This window comes from Aulostomus chinensis, chromosome 20 (assembly GCF_037954235.1).
Source record: "Aulostomus chinensis isolate RoL2024-O1b breed Wild chromosome 20, RoL_Achi_v1.0, whole genome shotgun sequence".
In the NCBI taxonomy this organism is placed as follows: Eukaryota; Metazoa; Chordata; class Actinopteri; order Syngnathiformes; family Aulostomidae; genus Aulostomus; species Aulostomus chinensis.
This window is the reverse complement of record NC_141339.1, coordinates 10,332,162-10,353,172: the sequence shown is the minus strand read 5'-3', so window position 1 is coordinate 10,353,172 and position 21,011 is coordinate 10,332,162. Positions and strand designations below refer to the sequence as shown.

Here is a 21,011-nt window from a genome sequence, read left to right as displayed (position 1 = left end):
TGTATTTCACTCTAAAAAGTTAGAACCTGCACACAACCACTGATCCTTAACTGTCCTACGAAATCAGTGAAAGGAATGAACCTGCGAACAAAAGCATAGATGAGAGAGACAAGCAGTCCAGTTGGGCATTGCCATGGCAACTTGATCTGCTAATGTTAGAAGAGCAAGTTTTCAGTCGGCGGATCAAAGATGAGGTTTCACTGAATGACTTCACATCCTGTTTGGGTGATTTGATTTGGCTCATAGATTACATAGAAATTCAGATTTCAATTTCATGTCTCACCCAACGCGTGAAGTGAAACATATCGACACGTTCAATGCAAAATGTTGGTTTCTGTTTAATTACTGTACATACAAATCAGTTATTCACACCAACACAAAAGTTTTTTTTGTTTTTTTTTTTAAATTCCAAAATACATTTCAGTTTTTTGGCAGACGCCCCTAGTGGTCATATGGCAAACTTTTCACATGTATTTGGTTTCAAATAGACAGTCGGAATGACCTGTTTTCCTGTTCGATGGCTTTGCTGCTGATTTCCAAGGGAGAAAAAAAAATACTGTTGTGAGTCTCAGTCTGGAGGTTATCTGCATTCATTTGGAGGAAGATTTGTGAAAATATTCTTTTTCCCCCTGTAAAGGCCAGTATGTCCAAAAACCCAGTATGGGAGAAATTGATATGATGGGACCTAAGTTTGAACATGGGAACCCAGTGGCCCAAAATTTAAAAAAAAAGAGAAGAAAGCATTGTACAGTCATACAATTTAATGAAAAGAATCAACGGGCTGTCCTTGATCTGTGTTTTCAATTTTATAGCTTTATGGTACTGATGGGTTAGAGTGCCTGCATGTACCCCCACCTACTGCTTGGTCCTCAAAAAATAAGAAGACAGATACGCAATAAACAAAGGCAAGAGACAAATTGTGCTTTGGTCCATCACTGCATCAATTTTTATTGGAATTCCATTATCAAACAAACAAGCTGTGACAGTGGTGAGGCGGCGGTTAGCAAACAGAGTGTGATTTCATGTTGATGTCACAAATCTGTATGTGCTTTATGGCCAAGTTGACAGGGCCATAGGTTGAGTTTTCAAACATTGTCTAAGTCACACACGCGTATACACACATACATGCATGCGGCGCACAACTGACCCATAAACACACACTCAGACATTTATCTAAAAATTATATTAAACCAAATGGTAAGCCTGCACCGGAAATTCTGCAACCAATGTTTTTTTCCTTTTTTCCCCCCTCTTTTCTCCTCTCTGTTGTTGTTGTTACTTTTGCTTTGTTTGTTTGTTTGTTTGTTTTTTCTGCTATTGCTGTTGTTTTTGTCTCCCCCCTCCCCCTGGTCTTCCCTATCCTGTCCCTGTTCTCTCTTCCTATCCACTCCTGAGCCTCAGTCCGGTAGCTTTATCAATGAACCAATACCATTCCCAATAAAATTAAACACAAATGGCAATAGGAGGAGTTTATCAGATTCCTCCTATGCAGAGTAAAACTGCTTCAGTACAACAAGGCACCAGGAACATTGATGCTGCTTGCCACAGCTACTGAACAGGACAGGTAAAAAAAAAAAAAATCTCAGAGATCACAGTCCCTGGTTGACATCAGAGCTCAGAGATCAAAGTTGATGACATCATTGAACCTCAGAATTCCGAGTGTGAACCCACAGTGACACGTCAAAGGAGCATAAGTTAGAAAAACAATAAAAGAGCACACTCAGCTTCATCAGGCAGGACATCTCAACCTTGGTGTTGGTGCTTTATCACAGCAACAACATTTATCTCATCCAGCCAATCAAGCGGGACTGCGTGACATTCACCTCATTCAGACTTGTTTGGAATAATGGCCACTAAGCATCAGAGGTGGAACAATGGCCGAGAGAGCTTCACCGAAAGCAACTGGAACCAGAGTGTGGACAGTTTTGACAAGATGCACCTGCGCAGGGATCTGCTGCGGGGGATCTATGCCTTGGGACTGGAGAGGCCTACCGCTATCCAGCAGAGGGCCATCATACCGTGCATCAAGGGCTATGATGTGATTGCTCAGTCCCAGTCTGGCACTGGGAAGACCGCCACCTTCGCAATTGCCATACTTCAGCAGATCAACATCAGACAGAGGGCCACTCAGGCTCTGGTCCTGGCCCCCACCAGGGAGCTGGCTCAGCAGATCCAGAGGGAGGTGCTGGCTCTGGGTGACTACATGGGAGTCAGGTGCCACGCCTGTATTGGAGGGACCAACATCCACAGAGAAGTCCAAAAGCTGAGGGCCGAACCCCCTCACGTTGTGGTGGGAACCCCAGGCCGAGTCCTGGACTTGTTCAGTCGCAGACACATCTCTTCTAGGTACATCCAGGTGTTTGTGATGGACGAGGCCGACGAGATGCTGGGCAGAGGCTTCAAGGAACAAATATACGACATCTTCCAGGAGGTTCCAGGCAGAGCTCAGGTGATTCTGCTGTCTGCTACCATGCCAGCTGAGGTGCTGGATGTCACCAAGAGGTTCATGCGGGATCCTGTCAGAATCTTGGTGAAGAAGGAGGAACTGACCCTGGAGGGCATCCGTCAGTTCTACGTTGATGTGGAGCGAGAGGACTGGAAGATCGATGCCCTGTGTGATATCTACTCCTGTCTGCCCATCTCACAGGCCATCGTATTCGTAAATACCAGGAGGAAGGTTGAACACCTGACCAGAGAGATGCAGGCCAGAGGTTTTACCGTCTCGGCCCTCCACTCTGAACTGGAGCAGAGAGAACGGGACTTGATCATGCGGGAGTTCCGCTCGGGCTCCAGCAGAGTGCTGATCGCCACGGATATCCTGGCAAGAGGAATCGACGTCCAGCAGGTGTCGCTGGTGATAAACTACGACCTGCCGTCCAGCCGGGACAGCTATATGCATAGGATCGGTCGAAGTGGTCGTTTTGGACGAAAGGGAACCGCCATCACTCTGCTGAGGAAAGAGGACCGGCGAACCCTGAAGGACATCGAGACCTACTATGACACCGTCATCGAGGAGATGCCCATGAACGTGGCCGATCTCCTCTAGAGGACCCTCACACCCGCCTTAGTATCAGTCGAGCTGTGCTGCAGTTGTTCTATGTGTCCCTAAATTAAAAACTAAAGATCTCACATCATCATGTCAATGTTGTTTTCAATTAAAGTGTGAATAAATGAAACAAGGGGAAAAAACAAAACAAAAACAAAACATTGTCTAAGTCACAATGTGGTATGTGACTAGGTTTCCTGCTACTCTACTTTATCACTTTGACATCTTTAAAGATCACCACCCTAATAGGCACAGTTCTCAGTGGCCAGGATACTTGCATCTTTACCTCAGACGATATAGAGCACAGATGACGGTAAAAATGTGAATGACCTAGATTCATCTTGTCTGGTAACTCTTCTAAAGGGCACTGGAAGGACTGAAACTGCATGTGTGTGCATATGTACATGCCTTTTCCTCACGCATGTGTGCCTCTGCACGCAAGGATAAATTATTGATAGTCTGGATGGAGTGGAATTACTCTCCATCAGCTGAGTTGTGTTCAATATTGCAACCCACTCCTAATCCTTAGAACTGTACTGAGGAGAATTTTCTGACTGCTTACTGTTGTTTGGCAACAAAGTCCTTTTGTTGTCATCCTTTCCTTCCTTTCTTTCTACCCATTTCACCACCGCACTTCATTTCCCAGCCGAGCATTTTTTTTTTTGGTATGTTTCTCAAATCAAATACATCGTCAATCATCATTCTTATTTGGATGTTGTCATGCTTTGTGGCAACAAAGGAACAATTTGTGAGGAAGCATTGGAGAATGTGACAGTGTGTGTTTGTTATCTCCCTGCAGCTGCCCTGAGGAATAACTGTCCAGAGCGTTCCTGGCGCCTGGTAATAGCATGCTGCTATCTCCCTTCACTCGGCATTGAAAAGAAATTACTTTCCAATGTGAGGGCTTTCCTTGACTGCTCATGCCAGATTCAGCAGCAATGAATTGGGCCTCATCTCCTGCACTTGACATTCCAGCCAATCTGTATTTTCATTAAAAAAAAAAAATCTTATGGTATTTCTTCTTTATTTGATGTCTAGAGCAATAGAAAAAAGGTAGACAGCAGCAGAGAGGGAGAAAAGTTGTGTACATGAATATCCAGAAAACAAGTTTTTAGCTGCCCTGTCCTCTCCAGGGTCTTTTGATAAGTTTTCAAGTTTGATGAGCGTGGTATAGAGGTGCAGTTTGAGTATGACATGATGACTTCATCATTGCGGTTTATTAATTGTAGCTTAATGAGTAGCCAGGGGCTTGATTGAGCTACTGCTGGCTAAACTGCTGCTTCAATGGAGGAGGAACGAGGGGCTGTCCTCCTGTCTGATGCTTCTCAAGTCCAAATGAACTATCATGATGAGCTCTTTCTCTCCCTTATGTGCACTTCCTGTCTGACTAACATCCCCAGGCTCCACTCACTCGCTCATTTGCAGAGTGCCCTCTCTGCCACTGCCTCTGCTACAAAATTAAACTGTGATTAAGTTGAGTGTATTTTCCCGGAACCATGTCCAGGCTGTTTAGTATTTCGCACCAGATGAAAATTCACTGGCTCTGGTTTGAGAGCGGATGGACCTACAAACACGCTGCACTAGATCCTCTTGGGTTAGAGCTGCTACAGTGCCAAGCTAGTAAGCAGACACTACTATTAATGGAATTTTTAAAAAATGAATTGCAAGATCTTCAGCCTTGTGGATTCTTTGCTCTAAGGGCTTTAAATGTGACTAGCAGAGACCTCCTGGAGACACAAGACCTGAAGGGTAAGAAAAGTGTAACATTTAGGTCTCGTGAAATATTGATAGAACCTCCAACATGAATTTTAACATGAAGAATTATTGACGATCTACAATTTGGAAATGTCATCTACATTACTTGAAATGTATTGTGAACTTTCACATTTTCAGGGAGAAGCACTGTGATTTAGACAGATTCGATTCATTCTGTAAATTCTTTTCTCTATTTTTTTAACACAAGGGGTTCATATTTAAATATTTGCAGGGTTCTCTTGCAAAACATTATGTCAACTGAACTGTGAACAATTTAACGAATGCATTTTATATTTTTAAAATTTACAACACACCCCCCTTTAAGGAACTGGGTGGCTCTCCTGAAGATGAAGTTGACTGTGTTGCTGCCTATCCGATCTCGTTCATAAAATCAACCCCTAACATGAGTTATCAAAGCGCGGTAATCAAATACAGTTTTGATGACAATCAAAACTGAAATATAACAATAATTTACCGCTGTTTACCGTGAAACTGTTACATGTCCAGTTGGAGCCAAAAATAGTGAGGTGACAAAAGAGAAAAACAGCCACTGATACAGGCAGTTACAAAACATTTGATGAAATCCACTTATCCATCCATTTTCTATACTGCTCACCTGTTAAGGGTCGCGGGGGGGGGGGGGGTTGGATCCTATCCCAGTTGACATTGGGCGAGAGGCGGGGTTCACCCTGGACAGGTCGTCAGTCTGTTGCAGGGCCATCAGGAGCATTTAGGGGCTCAGTATCTTGCTCAAGGGTATTTCGACATGGTCAGCGGGGGAAGTGAGGATCGAACCAGCAACCCTTCGGTTGCTTGACAGCCACTCTACTTCCGAGCCACGCGGAATGATGAAATGAAAAGGGTGAACGTGGTGCCTCTTAAAAGCATTTGGGAATTCAGGAGGAAAAGAAATGTGTGCAGAAACAAAAGCAAAGGTGTACAGAACATTTTTGCATCGGATTGAAGATCTGAAATCCATAGACAGTGAGAGGGTCTGATGCCTGGTGTTATCGACAGATGAACCAGATTCTCACCAGCTGTTTTCTTCTTGTCTTCAACAGTTTCTTCATGTGGGAGATGGCCAAGAGCCAATAGAACTCTTTAATATTCCCATAATCTTTCACTTTTTAACAGGGCTTCTACTGCAGGCACAAAACATGACAGTGAAGCGGAGATATACACGAAGGGAAAAGAAAAGACTAGTCGAGGGATTCTTCAGGGTTATTAATGTCTCAGTCTTTATCCTCTGACAGAGCCTGGCCTTTGGCCTGTTTCTCAGATCTCTGTTCTCCCTGTTGTGTTCAGAAGCAGCCTATGAAACACTCCAGCGAGTAGGGGTTAGGGGTCTTAGAGTCAACGCTATCTGATAATGAGCTCTGATCAGGTTCAATCAACATGGCATCTGGCAGAATAGAGCCCATCGTCTGAACTGCTCTTCCGCCCGCTGCTCATTGACAAGGTGCGATAATCTGCTTTCTGAATAATAGTTGATGCTGGGTAGGGTCGGTTGGGTCACTCTGATAGTATGGTTTAATTAGATAAAGTTAAATTGACTCACCGGATCACACCTCCATCCCCTTTAACTGCAGGATGTGAAATTGAACAATTACAAACAGTTTCCCCCTCCTTTTATTTTCCATTGTAACTGAACAAAGTTTCACACCGGCATGGGTAAATTAATCAGTCAGACTGGGAAACTAAGGAAACAGAAAAACTGCATTTACACGAAAAACCTATTGTTTCACATTCTTCACGAAAACTACTTTCAGTTTTTTACATTTTTTTTTAACACATCTGCTCATTTGCATCTTTTAGCCATTTGTACTAACTTATCAAAACAAATAATTCTCTCGCTAACAGTAGGCTGCTTGACTTGACAGTGATCCTCACTGCTTAACAAAGAACCAGCGTAGTGTGAACGTCAGCAGGTTTTGAGATTTCCCTTCATGGCTTCCATTGAAAACAAGCTAACATTAGCATTTAACTTTCCACTGTTCAGCCTGAATGATGAACCTGCAGTGTCAGAAATCGTGGTTGTGTGACAGTGTTTAACTGGATAAACTTATCCACTGTGAACCTGCTGGCAGTGCTAAAGGGAAAGTCAGGGATCGCCAGAATTATTACAGATGTGTAAAATGTCTTCAACATTCATGAAATAGCTGTTCAGCTTGGACCAAAGGGAATCCCCCAGACAGGCTGATAGACCGGCAGCATTGCCATCCCTAGAGTCAGGTTGCTAGAATTTCCAGTTTCTTCCCTCACACTGAGAGCTCACTCAAGGATATTTTCATATTGAAAAACTGCACTGCAACACATTTTTACAACATGCTCCATACTCCCAATGCCTTGAGAGGGAAGATGCACTGAAGGACATCTGTCAAAACACGTTTCCAACAAAAAAATATTTTGAAACTCTATTGAGATCTTGATAGTCACCCTCAAGAGATGAGCAAACTTTTTACTCTGGCAATGCTATTTCATGTTGAATTCTTTGGTAAGATAGAAAGATTTTAATGAGTGCTATTTCAGAGACTCCCACGTGCCAATCCCTGTTCTCTGACAGTGCATCGCCAGTGCAGGAAATTGCAGGCTAATGGATTGTCCAGAACTAAAAAGAAGTTGAAAAAGGCACACGCTTCAATATAAAGCCACATCCAGACCGCCTTTTCCGTAGCTGTCTCAGTTATGTATTTATCTTTTTCAGATTTAAAGTTTTGTTTCATTTTGTTGATGCAAATCGACAACAGTACACCTTTAAAAAAAAATACTGATCGCGTAAAAGAAGCTTTGTGTTATATGCGATGCAATAATCAACAAATAATTTTACATTCACAAAACCTCAGAGTTGGGGGAAAAAGGGCCAAGTTGGAAAAATAGAAGAAATCCTTCATTGTCACATGTACAGTGAAATTTGTCCTCTGTATTTAAGTCTTGCGGCAGTGACCGGCCACATGCAGTTCTCAGGAACCAACTCCAGATCTTCTGCCAGTACTTCGGTCAGGAGCAATTAACCGAGCATATGTGTTTTTGTTGCTTGGGGAACCCGTAGCATCTGGAGGTAACCCACGCAGACGTGGGGAGGACATATCAACTACATGCCACCCTGGAAAGAATGTCAGAGGAAGAGGTAGGAAGAAGGAATCGCTCGCCCACATTTATTTTAAAGTGATACTTCACCCAAAAAAGTACATTTTGGTGAGATTGAGACAACTATTTGAGAAAACTTTAGAGGTAAAATATATATTTTTGGGAGCTTCTGGCTGCTTTCAGTCTCTAATGTCTGGCAATACTGAGGACTCATGAGTGTAATAAACACCCATATAGTTGTCTTTGGCTAAATTGATAAAACACTTTATGCAGTCTGTGGCCGAAGAAATACATCCCACAAACGCAAAGTTGGCATCTGCGTGTGTGTCTATTGGTGTTGTAGCAAGACCATCTAAACCGAGGCTGTCATAACTAAGACTGGAATGTAGTGGGACTAAGACAAGACCCAGACTTTGAGAGAGGTGAAAATCAAGCCGTTGGGTGGGTGATGGGGGTGGGAGTGGGCGGGCAGCAAACATTCAGGTAGAGTTCAAAAGTAAGTAGTCAAGCTATTGGTTGCATTTCGGAGTTGGGAGTACTTATATCCAATCAAATAATGGCAACATCGCAACAGTTGTGGTCTTGACAGGTCTTGACATGCGTCCATTAGGCCAGAGACCAAGACCAAGTAAAATGCAGTAGAATCCAAGACAAGACCAAAACTCTTAAAAAGGACCTCAGCACTTGTGTGCATATCTACAGTCTTATGTTGCAGTGAAGAGCAGCTGCAGCTGACACAAAAACTGGTAACCTGCCATCATCTGATTTTTAAAAAAAAATCTGCATCTGCGAGAGTGAAACGATTAAACAACCTTTTTAGTATAATATTGAATCCTTAGATGTCACTCTGGATTTCACAGGAGGCCTTGATGATTGAATGCTGTTGACGACGGTGAGGTTCATCATGGCTGTTTTAATTCAACTCTGCTATCTATAGTGTTAGTTTCATTAGGGAAACACAGCTGAAAGTTATTTGATTTCACAGTAATGACACCGTTGGCTTCAGGCAGAGTGGATGGCTGGACTCCCATGAGGGAACATGGAGAAAAGAAAATAATCAGCCTCCTCCTGTGATGATTACTCACTTTCAGGTATGGATGTGTGTGTGTGGCTTGAGACACAAGGTCAGCTCTGTTGGTGTCCACTTGCTGGGAGCAATGAAAACTTGTCTGAATTGATTATTGCCCTGGGAGTGTTTGGCCTCAGTTCACAGTCTGCTGTCTGTGGCTCTCTGCCAGACAACAAGCTCAAGTTTTTATGAGAACTCTGACCTCTCAACTGTCTTTGACTTCAGAATGTCTTTCTCCAATGACAAATTATATGTGAAGTTGGTAAAGTGGAGTCGGCAACCCCGATGATGTTGTTGTTGTTGGTTTCTTATGTTACTTCTAGAAACAACATTTATGGAAGCCTTTAGATGCAAAACAAACACATTATGCAAAATGCTACAAGAGGAAACTATATGCATTTGTTAGCTTTTTCCATCTAGCACCTCACTTCATATCCAAGTGGTGTTAATTTCGCAACTAACAACAATCCACCAACAGAATCGATTTGCTTCGGTCAGAATTTTTCAGAATAAGGCCTTCATAGTCAGCTCTGGCAAAATTTTTGCCAGAGCTGACTATCCCGCGGCCCTGCGGCAATCAGTGCAAAAGCAAAAAAAAAATATTAGTCTCACTATGCTTTAAGCCTGACAGCTGCCGCTGTAGCTTTTGTCAGCGCAAGTCCAAGTTGAGGGGCAGAGCCCCCTCATTGGTCGTCAGCCCGCCATGGGGCGGGTCAAAGCAATGGTGATGCCAATCAAGGCAAGGGAGATTTCGATTAAAAAAACAAACAAACAAAAAAAAAACAAAAATGGAGAAACCTGGTGGTCAGCTTAGTGGGAGCGCTAAACGAAAATTAAAAAAGGACAGGGATTTTAAAAAGGCGGAAAGTTTAAAGACTATACTGAAAATAGGTAATTTTTTTTCAAACCGTTTGGGGGGTTGGGGGGGGGCACCAACAGGTTGTTGCCCAGGGGCACTGTGGAGTGTTAATCCGGCCCTGGGCAAAAATGTAACAGTAAACAGTCATGCTTTTATTTTGAAAACTAGATGACTGACAAATCAGTTGATGTGTTGCCAGTGGACCCCTTCCTATTTTATAGAAAATGCTGCAGGGTCTGTCTGATCTTTGATATCTAGCTGGGATTTGCAGATTTCAATTATTTCTTCTCGCATAAAAGTGGTCATTTTCATCTAATCAAAACATACTTGTGACCTGCAGATGTGGTCATCCGACATAAACAAATCAGTGAGATGAAAAAGATTTTTTCCATTCTAGAATTTGATATTTTTCTTCCAGATCATAAATACTCCTGTAACTTTGGAAAAATGTAATCTCAGATTAAGTGTAGCTGTCTATCAAGTACCAGGAGAGAACCCACACAGGAACAGGGAGAACATGCAGGCTCCTCACACATCTTGTGCTTGAGCCGGGACTCAAACCCAGAACCTTCTTGCTGTGAGGCGACAGAGTTGACCACTGCACCACCGTGTCAGCCAATTCTGAAGGATTGAAGTTCAGATAATGAATTGTACTGATGCATAGCTGTGCAATTTTCCAATAAAGAAGTAGGACTTATATTTAGCGTATGTTTACAATAAAATTGATTCAATTCACATCACTTCAGCTCTAAAAGCTTATTTGATTTGTATCAATAGCGAAGCCTTTATTCCACAATATTGATGACAGCATAGTACCATGCCAAATTCACCTAGAGGAGCAAGTTTTTGCAAAATAGTTGAACAAAATAACCTCATCAGATGTCATTTGACAATCCCTCCAGATGTGGTGAGTTCCTTCAACAGACATTCAACTGAGCACAAAGCTGAGTGACCACCCTGCAGCAGCTCTCTGCTCCACCACTCATCGTTCAGTAATAAGATGAGAATTATTGTCACCATTCAAGAAACGACCAAGAGGAAAAGCTAAAAATACACCGTGACATATGCAATAATAGCAGCTGTTTGTCCATCTGGGACTCCAACAGGGATACATGTTTCTTTCCGGTGGCAATGAATGCCCTTTTCTACTGAAACTCCTTAATTTCATTGATTTAACTGGACGACCACTGACATAAATGCCTATACTCCACCGAGCCAACAACTGAAGTGTTAGAGAACAAGCTGCAGCAGTTCCAAACTTATGAAGAGGCGAATACTTTGAAATGTTATTGTACAGAAGATTACATCATATGCTCTGCCATAGCCCACTATGTTGTAACTGTTCCGGCCATAACACGGTGGATGCATTGTCCTTTGACTCATAATTTGAGCCATTGATCTTGGCCAATGCATGTCTTTGGTGCACATGCTCCTCACATTGTCAACGCTAAATCACTGTAGCTCAGCGCAAACATTACCATGGAATTATAGCCTAGCAAAGCTTAATTTATACCTCTGCAGCTTTTATTCTGTTGGACCCGGTCATGACAGTCCTCAGAAGAAATACCCAAAAGGAACCTTAACTCTGACTTGTTGTTCCACCTGACAGCAGCACATCCCTCTTCCTCTTTGCCATGTTTGTCAATTTACTGAGTAAAAGTAAAAAGTTGTTCGAGAAAGAAATACTTCTAAAAGTAAAAACTAACTAAAGTAGTCTACTTTAGTACAGTAATGAAATTTTTGTACTTCGTTACTTGCCATCTCTGTTGAAATGACTCAGCAAATGTGTAGAAGAGGGGATCTTTTTCCTAACCCACCCAAAAAGAAGAAACGGAGGAAATGGAGAACATAGGTGACAGAACGGATCGTTCATCAGCCTGGTCAAAGTGATATTTCATTGCACACAGCTAATCAACAGTCATAGTGTGCATTACTGGGATATTCTTTGCCTAACAGGCACAAGTAGAGAAAGCAGCCAGCAGGCAGAAAGACTGAAAGAAATGGCCTAAATCCAGGTAATCTCTTGGGGTGTGCTGCAGTCAGGTAGACGACCTGAAGCGCCACTGTCGCCCAGGGCTCCTTGTCATCACTGCAGCATTCCTCAAGTTGGTGAGACGCATACCAAAAGGGGCTGAAGCTGTAATCCTCTACTCCTCCTGCATCTGCAGCCATAGTCAGACACTCCTTTTTCCTGCAAGTATTATAGTATGGAGATCAGGGATGTAGCTGTGTGCAGTGGATTGTTTCGGTGAAGATGTTAATTGATTCCCACCATCGACACCTTTACTATTGTCAGCAGCTTATACATTTTTAAAGCAGCACAGGTTTCAACACCAAAACTAATTATTGCAGCAAGTTTGAGTTGTTACTACTTTTATTCATAGTGGAAGATATTCCCACATCAAGGCTTTTGTGAGATATCCGCAGACCACAACTTTAAAATATTGATTCCCCCCCATTGGCTATGATGGATTACTTTATTTTTCTTTGATACCTACACACGTTTGGGTAGATTTGGTTTTGTTAAATTCTAAATCTTTTGCATAATTTTATCTGAAAACAGACGGCAAGACAGTTTATGGATGTCAGAGGAATGAGGAGGATGTGCTACATGTCATGTTCATTGAATATTATTGGTTTTTATCACTGCAATATTAACACCATATCACACACGCACTTATTGGTCATATCACACGCTTATGGTCTTCGGTAATTGTGGCTGTGTTAATGACGATGGCATCAAATTTGACACATTTGATTTTGTACTTTCAACCTCAGCTCCAAATAAATGTCTGCACACACAAAATTAAGTTTGTACTGTTGAATGCAAACAACGTTCCATCTTAAACCCGTTAAAACTTCCATTTTTGATCCCACAGCAGATCATTAGAAATATCTAATTGTAATGTTATTTCTTTTTTTTTAAGTTTATAGCTTTTTCCATTTTCTCTAAAACATAGTATCGCCCTGACAAAATACTGAAAATTTTGAAATTTATGATCAGAAGGCACGTTTTTTAATGTTTCTATGTAGCGTGCTTTTGAAAAGCATGTTTCTGTGCAGAACAATGTATTTCATGACAAAAAATGATAATAATAAAAATCCTTGTTGCTGTCAAAACCTGACATATCTCAGGCTGTAATAAACACAAATAAATTCCACTGAGGATGCTGAATATTTAACATGAATTTTTTTGGGGTATTTTTAATTTTTTACCTATTTTTGTATTTGTACGCAGCAGCATGATGAAAAACCTTGTATTTGAAGGGTTGAATGTCATACTAAGACTTTATGCATAAATCTGGACTAATGATAGTGAACAAAATCAACCTGTGAAAGTGGAAAATAATATTAATATATCATATTTTTATGAGTATAGGTGAATAAATGGGAGTTGTAAGTACATTATTTCACATGCAAACTGGAAGTTATTTTATTTATTTTGTGCTCCAAAATCTTGACTGGCCTCACAAATCGCTCTGGGATTATATCGCCTGGCTTGTCAACCTGAGATGCAACGGTGGTCAAGTGTGGAAAAGCCATCCTGTTGTCATTACACTTCCATGATCAGTCACATCAGCCTGCTGCCAGATGCACTGGACTGAAACCAGTAAGACTCATCATGGCTGTCAGCGAGCAGTTGTATCTGACCTTCAGACATAAACCCCTCTGCAGGCAGAGGACTTCACCAACACCACTATGACTCATTACACCCACTCAGGATGAATGGCAATTGGTGTGTGCACTTATGTGTGAGACACTGTGTGTATAATATATGGCTAGTGCCTGCGTGTGCGCACGCACACACACATGCGTGCACACACACACACACACACACACACACATTTGTAGAGAAATTGCTGCATTTAATAATTCTGATTAAATTAACCTTTGCCAGGTTGGTATGGTAATCCCCTTACCAAATCAAGAAAGATGCTAATTTCCTGCAAGAGATCTGTGGTTGAATGGGGGATTATAAAAGTCTTCTTATTGCAGTAATATTATAAGAGCATGAGTCGTACATGACCAGACTTTTTTAAACCATTTCCGTGGCAAGGAAAAAGGATTTTTCGAACTGTCTTATGACACAGTTCAACACCAGTTTGATATCGCTTCTTTGTGTTGCTGAGAGCTTGTGCGGATTCATTTGAAAGCAAATTGCTCATGTATGTTAGATTTGAAGACATTAATTCAAGATATTTAAGTTAACAGATATTTATGATAGAAACCCAAAATGATTCATATAAAAACACTATTTTACCATAGAAGCCATCTTTATAGCTTTGTATCTTTCTGGACTCTCTAAGCGTCTCTGAATATATTGAAAATGCTTTGAGGAGATGCTCACGGCAACTTCTGTCAATGGATGTTCGTAGTTGTGCGTAAAATCGGTCATTTAAACTCAGGATTAAACCGTTAGGCTTTAGTCAATTGCAAGTTAAATCGCTGGCAAACCCCAAAAGCCTTCAACTCAACTGTTTACTGAGAGGATGAAGGAGAAGAGGAGGGGAGAGCTCCCCGTGTCTTTGAAAATAAATGTTTTTAGGTATGTTTTTCTCATCTTCTGCTTTTATTTATTTGCTCGTTTATTTTTTTTAATGTTGTTTCCACCCTGATGGACCAAAAGGTTTGTTTTCTATCCTATTTTTTGTTTTAATCATGAGCCAAATTAAGACAGTTTGACAGAGATTATCAGGTAAGACACGTTAAGTTTGTTCATCTTAACTGACTTAAATTCTCTAATTAGTAAAACACCTGGTATGTTGTCATCTGAGGAGGTTAATCCTCGGTGGTCTGAGAGGGTTCAGACTCACATGTTGCTCCTTTCTCACTGTCTTACTGGTGACATTCAGCTGTACTGAATATTTGTTATCCCTTGACACCATTTCTGTTTCATCTGTTAAGAAGAAGCACTACAAGGTTGACCTTTATACACTATTCAGGTATTTGAGATACTCAAGGAAGAGTAATTAAAATCAATGGAGTACAGGCAATTATGTATTACCACCTTGATTGCAAATGTGTATTTAATGTGCTCATAAAACAGAAAAATGTCAGCAAAACAATTTAAAGCACTGATGGTAATGCGACTGCTTAATGACGATTCATTTTCGGTACTTCTGAAATCCTCCAGTGAATATCTAATATATATTTAGTGGAATTAATGTATTCACTTGCAGCACGTACACCAAATGGCAGGTGATGACATCATCTGAGCGTCATTTCCCTGGTCTCTTCTTGTCTTCTTGTCACAAGGCTGAACTTGGACGCATGCATACAAAGTGCAGTTCCCTGTAGATATGCAGCAAGACTGTCAAAACGTGCCGTAAATAAATCTTATTTGAAAATTCTGTCTTAAGCTTCGAATAGGTTCACATACAGTATTCATCTTTTTTTGTCCACATAAAGATGTTTAGACGTGTACAGCGGCTGGTGCTAAATTGAGAACCTGGAGTGTGGCGTCCCTCTGAAGATCAAATGAATGATTCGTAACTGATATTACCATTCAATAACCGTAGTTGTTGCTCTTTTCTATTTAGGTCATATTATACTCACTATTAATATTCACTGACAGTTCTAGTGCACAATTGTAGCTATGTTAGCATCATTGTGTTATCTTGTGTCAGTTTAAACTTCCCCTCGCACTTATTTCAGAGTCTTGCTTCTCCTGTTCATGCGCAGCTGCTTTTGCAAATGTGTAGAACATCAATTAAGTTTGGCAAAGGTGAAATAACAGGATTTCTGCAGGTCCTACAAGGCTGAAATTAGATTTTAAAAGTCTAACGTCTTCATTCATATAGTTTAATTGTCACATACCAATAGGTCTACACAGCTATAAGACATAAAGGAGAAAAGCAGAGGAATATCATATCAATAAAGATACGATCATATTATAGCCATGACAGTGGTGTAATGACTTTAGTTTAATAAACTTTGATGTTTCCTTACTCTTTTATTAACGTTCTGGTGACCCAACCTGTCTTCTTCAGATTCACAAAAGAGCATTGTGTGCATTACAGTGATATCAAGAATATTTTTTATTTTACCACAACGATAGTCATGATACATGTGAACACGGTACAGAGTGATAAAATGAAACTGCATAAATACCCCGAATGATCCCCAGTAGTCTCGGTGTGATTGCGATCAGCTTTGTCGAGTCTTGTGTGTTATCTGCAGCGCTGTCGAGACCTCAGAGCAGCAGCTGCAGGATTCAGGCTCAGCAGGAGAGGGAAGGAAAGCCTGGTCACAATAGAACTGTTACCTCAGGTGACACCTTTACACCTACACATACATTCAACCACCCACCAGAGCTTTTATATTGTCACGTGCGCATACACACTACTTTCACTGAATACTTCCGAACCTGAATGTGTAACTACAGAGGTGATGTAACATTGTTCATATCACCTGCAACCAGTGAACGTTCACGAAAAACTCCCTGAAACTTCAACACTGTGACAACTAAGTTCATTCCATTGTAGATACGGGAAACCACTTTAGGAATATTGGAATCAGATACCAATACCTATTTTATTTGTAGACTGCATTTTGGAATAGCGGTGCCGATACATGCTGTGATCCAGATTCCATTGCATGTCTGGATCCTGAACCCGTGTCACAGATCCACAAATATAGTTCAAAGTGGAGTACATTCACTTGTCACTGCAGAAGTGGTAAATGGACTCAATTTTATATAGCGCTTATCTACCTTAGCGGCACTCAAAGCGCTTTACAGTGTCATCTCATTCACCCAGTCACACACACACTCACACACTGATGGTGGAAGCTGCCATGCAAGGCGCCAACCTACTCATCAGGAGCAATTATGGTTTCAGTATCTTGCTCAAGGACACTTCGACACGGTCACCGGGGTCGAGGATGGAACCAGCGACCCTTTGGTTGCTAGACAGCCCCTGAGCCATGCCGCCACTGTGGGAGACTGCACTGTTACTGATGATCTGGATCTCCGTGAGGACCCTTTTAAAGAACTTAACTATTAATTGTTTGTCATAAAGCAGCAGATTTTCAAACTATTTAAAATTTTCTAACAGTTCTGTCATTGGTTGAAAGGTCAGACCGTTTTGCCCATTATTATTAATTGTTTTTTAAAAAATCATCCTAACCGAGTGTTTTTCTCTGCCTAAACCGAGCCTGACTACAGCGTTGTCACAACATCTGTACAATATTAAATTTTCTTGAGAAGAAAAGGAAAGTCCAGTATTTTTCTTGAGGTTTTCACTGCAGGGGTGTGCACAAGTGTTGTGTTGACAGTCCCACAATGACCTCAAGCTCATGACCGTGGCACATCCAAAACCTCACGCTAGCACGTGTCAAGGTATTTGCTGGAATTTTTTTTAAAAATTCATAGGATTACGCACAAGTAATTGTGCATAATGTTTAATAAGATATCATGAATGTTTTATGAGACTATGCCACAGGCAAGATTGAGCTCATAAAGGTGGTAAGGAAGGGTTAACAGAGGGAGTCAGGCTTATGTATGAGTAATTATAAATCAGAACTCCTCAGTTTGTGACACTGCTCCTTAAATGAGAAGTATAACTGCTCATGTTACTGCAGTAGGTTGTGACATAACCGAGTTGGTTCCCAGTAAAAATTAGATTTGCCATTAATGCTAATGAGCAAATATTAGAAAAAAAAGTATTTTGTTTTTGTGACCTACCAAATATTGGCATAGTCTTGTATTGAAAATACAGTGGGATTGACGGTTGATGAATTCAACAGCAAACAGTTTTCGGATAGTTCTGGCCTCAGCCATGTGAGAGACCCGGTGCGATGTGTAACCCTGGTACGGTGCCGAAACAAGCTGATTTCCATTTCAAAGGGTCATAATGAAGTTATTTTTGGGATATAAAGATTCTAAAGTCTGTGATTATATAAAATACAGCTTACTGGCCGAATGGGACGTTTAGATAATGAGTCTCCTCAGACATAATGGGTCAGATTGGAAAATGAACTGCTGTGTGAGGAATATATGAATGACATTGACCTCAAATGCAGATGAAGGTTCTTTGAATCTGTTAAAGTGCAAAACGGAAGCCAAAGTTTGATTTCTGTCGCTCGAACCTGTAACTTTTCAGATTGTTGATTCGTCTGAAAGGTTTCATTCATAAACATCAGACATATCTCTTGCCTAGGTGTTTGTGGTCATGTCTTACGTGTGTTAAAAATGATGTGCTTGTTGAACTTCTTTTTGTGTACCTTAAAGGTCAAAGGTCAGTTAATACAACACATCCATGGATCATTTTATTCAGCAAAGGATGGCTGCACTTTAATTGTGACCAGGTTACTTCTATGTACATCAGAAAACATCTCAGTGGCAAACACATACGCCGCTTATTTTTGTCACTAATGCAAGAAAATTCTTTTTTAAAAAATTTACCAGTGGTCTCATGAAGCCTTTGACTGTATATTTCAGTTTCATTCAATCTCCCATCTCCTTTTGCTGTCACTTGACTTTTTGTCCGAGTGTCGCTCGTCAGTGTGTAAATGCCAGTTTAAGCGTGGGAGAACGTGTGGCAATCAGTTCGGCGTCTCGGCACTTGATTGCTAAGGATCTTCTGAAGGTGATATGCAGATGCAGCTGCTCAGGGAGGGGATGAAACAGTTGATGGTCTCTTAGAATTTGTCAGACCACCATCTATTGTCAACCATCTGCATAGGACACAAGAATGAATGTAACACTCTGCACGTACTTGATTGCGAACTGCATGCTAATGGAACACAATTTTATACGGTGAAAGTAAATGAATACTACGAGTTTGTGTGGACTGTCTGCAGTGTAGACTTTACCGACTGGCTAGCGAGCATTAGCGCACTAACACCAAACATATAGTCTAGCACATCCTAATATTGCACCAAACCAGAACAAGAGTCACATCAACTCACCATCATACTGCAATGGTAGGATATTGTGTGGATTTCTGAAAGACGTGAGTGTAGAAGGTTTTCTTGCAAAATAACGCTGAGGCTAAACCAGTTTCTACTCAAGAAACTTGTTTATTTTTACAGAATTGTTCATATCTTCACATTCGTGTCTGTGCCAACAACGTTGAGCCCTGGTCTTTCATTCAAGTGTGACTGGTGGAACATAAACACACAAATGCTCTGATAAAAATATCGTAGTTGACAGACAGGGGCGATGATCTCACCATCATCTACACTGAAGTGATGTATGCAGATGAGTGGAACGTGCATTTGACCTGACATCAACATCGTTTCCATTTGAAAAGACCAAATACGTTGTTGTCTGTTTTATTACATTTGCAAGATTAAAATGTCCGTATCAAGTAAGGTCAGGAGGTACGAAGGGAAGAATAATGAAACAGATCCTTTTCTCTTTTCAAAGGAGAACATAGGATGACTGATAGAATGCTGTGAAAGAAGTGCCTGAAAGAAGTGCATTGACATTCAGTTGGACGAAAGTCATATGCTTTCGTTTGCTACATGCTAAGGAAAAAGTACTAAAACCCAATTAGCAACAGCTCTGATCACTGAGATGGTTAAGCTCTTTTAGCTGTGGTCAAAGAAATGGCTGTATTCTCAAAGCCTCCGATCACTGACTGAGAATCCATACTGGACGATGCGAGAATGAGAATAAGTTGCTCTCCAGTTGGCCTTTAGTTAGCGTGCCATCGATCCGCTGGCGTGTTTAACTGTCAGTGTGCACAGCTATTTGATTTAGGGAAGGTAATTCTGTCTTTTCTCTCTCTCAAAATGTGTTATCCAGGTATATCCAAGCAGACATCCCCAGTCCTCGGGGCTGGCACTGACATTTTCTCTCAGCACGATGTATACCTGCCTTCATTATAGCCACAGGGATCTTGTCAGTCTCCCCTCCCACAGATTCGTCTTTGTACCAGGAAAGGCTAATTGCTGCTGTTTCAGGGTCAGCTTTTTTTGTTTTGGTCCAGTAAAGTGTACTTTTGTCGACTGCATTTATTTGTGACAGCATGACAGGTTGCGGTTATTGTTGCTGCCTCCCATGGTTCAGCGTGACTGACTAATACCCTTTTATTCCACTTCCACCGTGAAAACCTCCTGAGTGAGTGCTGTAACTGTTGCTGCTGAGCGACCAAACTGAAAATCCCTGGTCATGTACAGCAGCATCAGATAAAAACAGTGAGCACACCATTGGAATTTTCTGTAAAATCTGTACATGCACAGTTTAGGCCGCTCTGATAGACTTACTGTTGAAAATACTGTGACCTTTCGTCCATTAGATATGTAAGAAACATTGGATGGTCGTAAAAATGCAAATGCAGTTTTAGTAGGGCGTGACTGATACGGAACTTTTGAGCCTGATACTAATTTTAGAGCAGAAAAATCATAATTACTTATATGTACAACTGATTTAGTGATCTTTTTTTAGTTCTGGTCTGAAAATAGACCCTGTCTATGTTCGTTGTGCATCAGTTTCATGTCATTATGTTTATGTGCAGGTTGAAGGCTAAATTATTTTAACAAATAAATCACTTAAAAAAAAATTAACATGCAAACATGACCATTTCCATCCATCCATTTTCTATAGCGCTTATCCATTAAGGGTCACAGGGGGGCTGTAGTGGCTGGAGCCTTTCCCAGCTGACATTGGGTGAGAGGCGGGGTTCACCTGGATGGGTCACCAGTCCGTTGCAGGGCCATCAGGAGCAATTAGGGGCTCAGTATCTGGCTCAGGAGTTCTTGGACATGGTCACCGGGGAAAGTGAGGATGGAACCAGCGACCCTTCGGTTGCTAGACGGCCACTCTATAATGACCATTCGAGCCATGATGTTCAGGGTGTGGTAGAATTTCTGTAACTGCGCGTGCCTGCTCGTTCAGTTTATTTTGTGGATTTTTGTGAGACAACACAATGAACCCCCTCTGCTTTTTCTGAAGTATTTATACATCGTTGTGTTGCTATTTCCTAAATTAACAGCTTTTAACTCTCCCTTGGCAAGACAAAGTTGTTCTCTCTTTTTCATGGCAAGTTTTTTCCCAAGAATCTTTATTATTTACACGATGCTGCACACAATTTAACTCAAGTTTGGAAATTAGGTTGTTGACTGGGGATCTAGAGTGTCAGAGAAGATCAGCAATTGCTTTCTAACATTCAGATTCTTTCACTTCACTCCTATCTCTGATAGATGGAAGTGATGGCCTGCACCTCTCTGATGAGGAAATAAACTGCTGT

At 41.3% G+C, this 21,011-nt stretch overlaps 1 protein-coding gene and 1 pseudogene across 3 annotated transcripts in view; both read left to right on the top strand.

The window, feature by feature from the left end:
* rgs6 (regulator of G protein signaling 6) overlaps positions 1-21,011 on the top strand; it is a 101,285-nt gene that overhangs the window by 47,240 nt on the left and 33,034 nt on the right. The window contains exon 1 of one of the 3 annotated variants that reach the window (XM_086188699.1): positions 8,888-8,979. The exons of the other annotated variants lie outside the window; for them this stretch is intronic. Coding sequence (XP_086044825.1) covers positions 8,962-8,979 — 18 coding nt within the window. The 5' untranslated portion in view covers positions 8,888-8,961. Of the gene's footprint in view, positions 1-8,887; positions 8,980-21,011 lie in introns of those variants that run through there. 3 annotated transcript variants of the gene reach the window in all.
* On the top strand, positions 1,751-3,218 carry LOC147242772 (eukaryotic initiation factor 4A-I pseudogene; annotated as a pseudogene).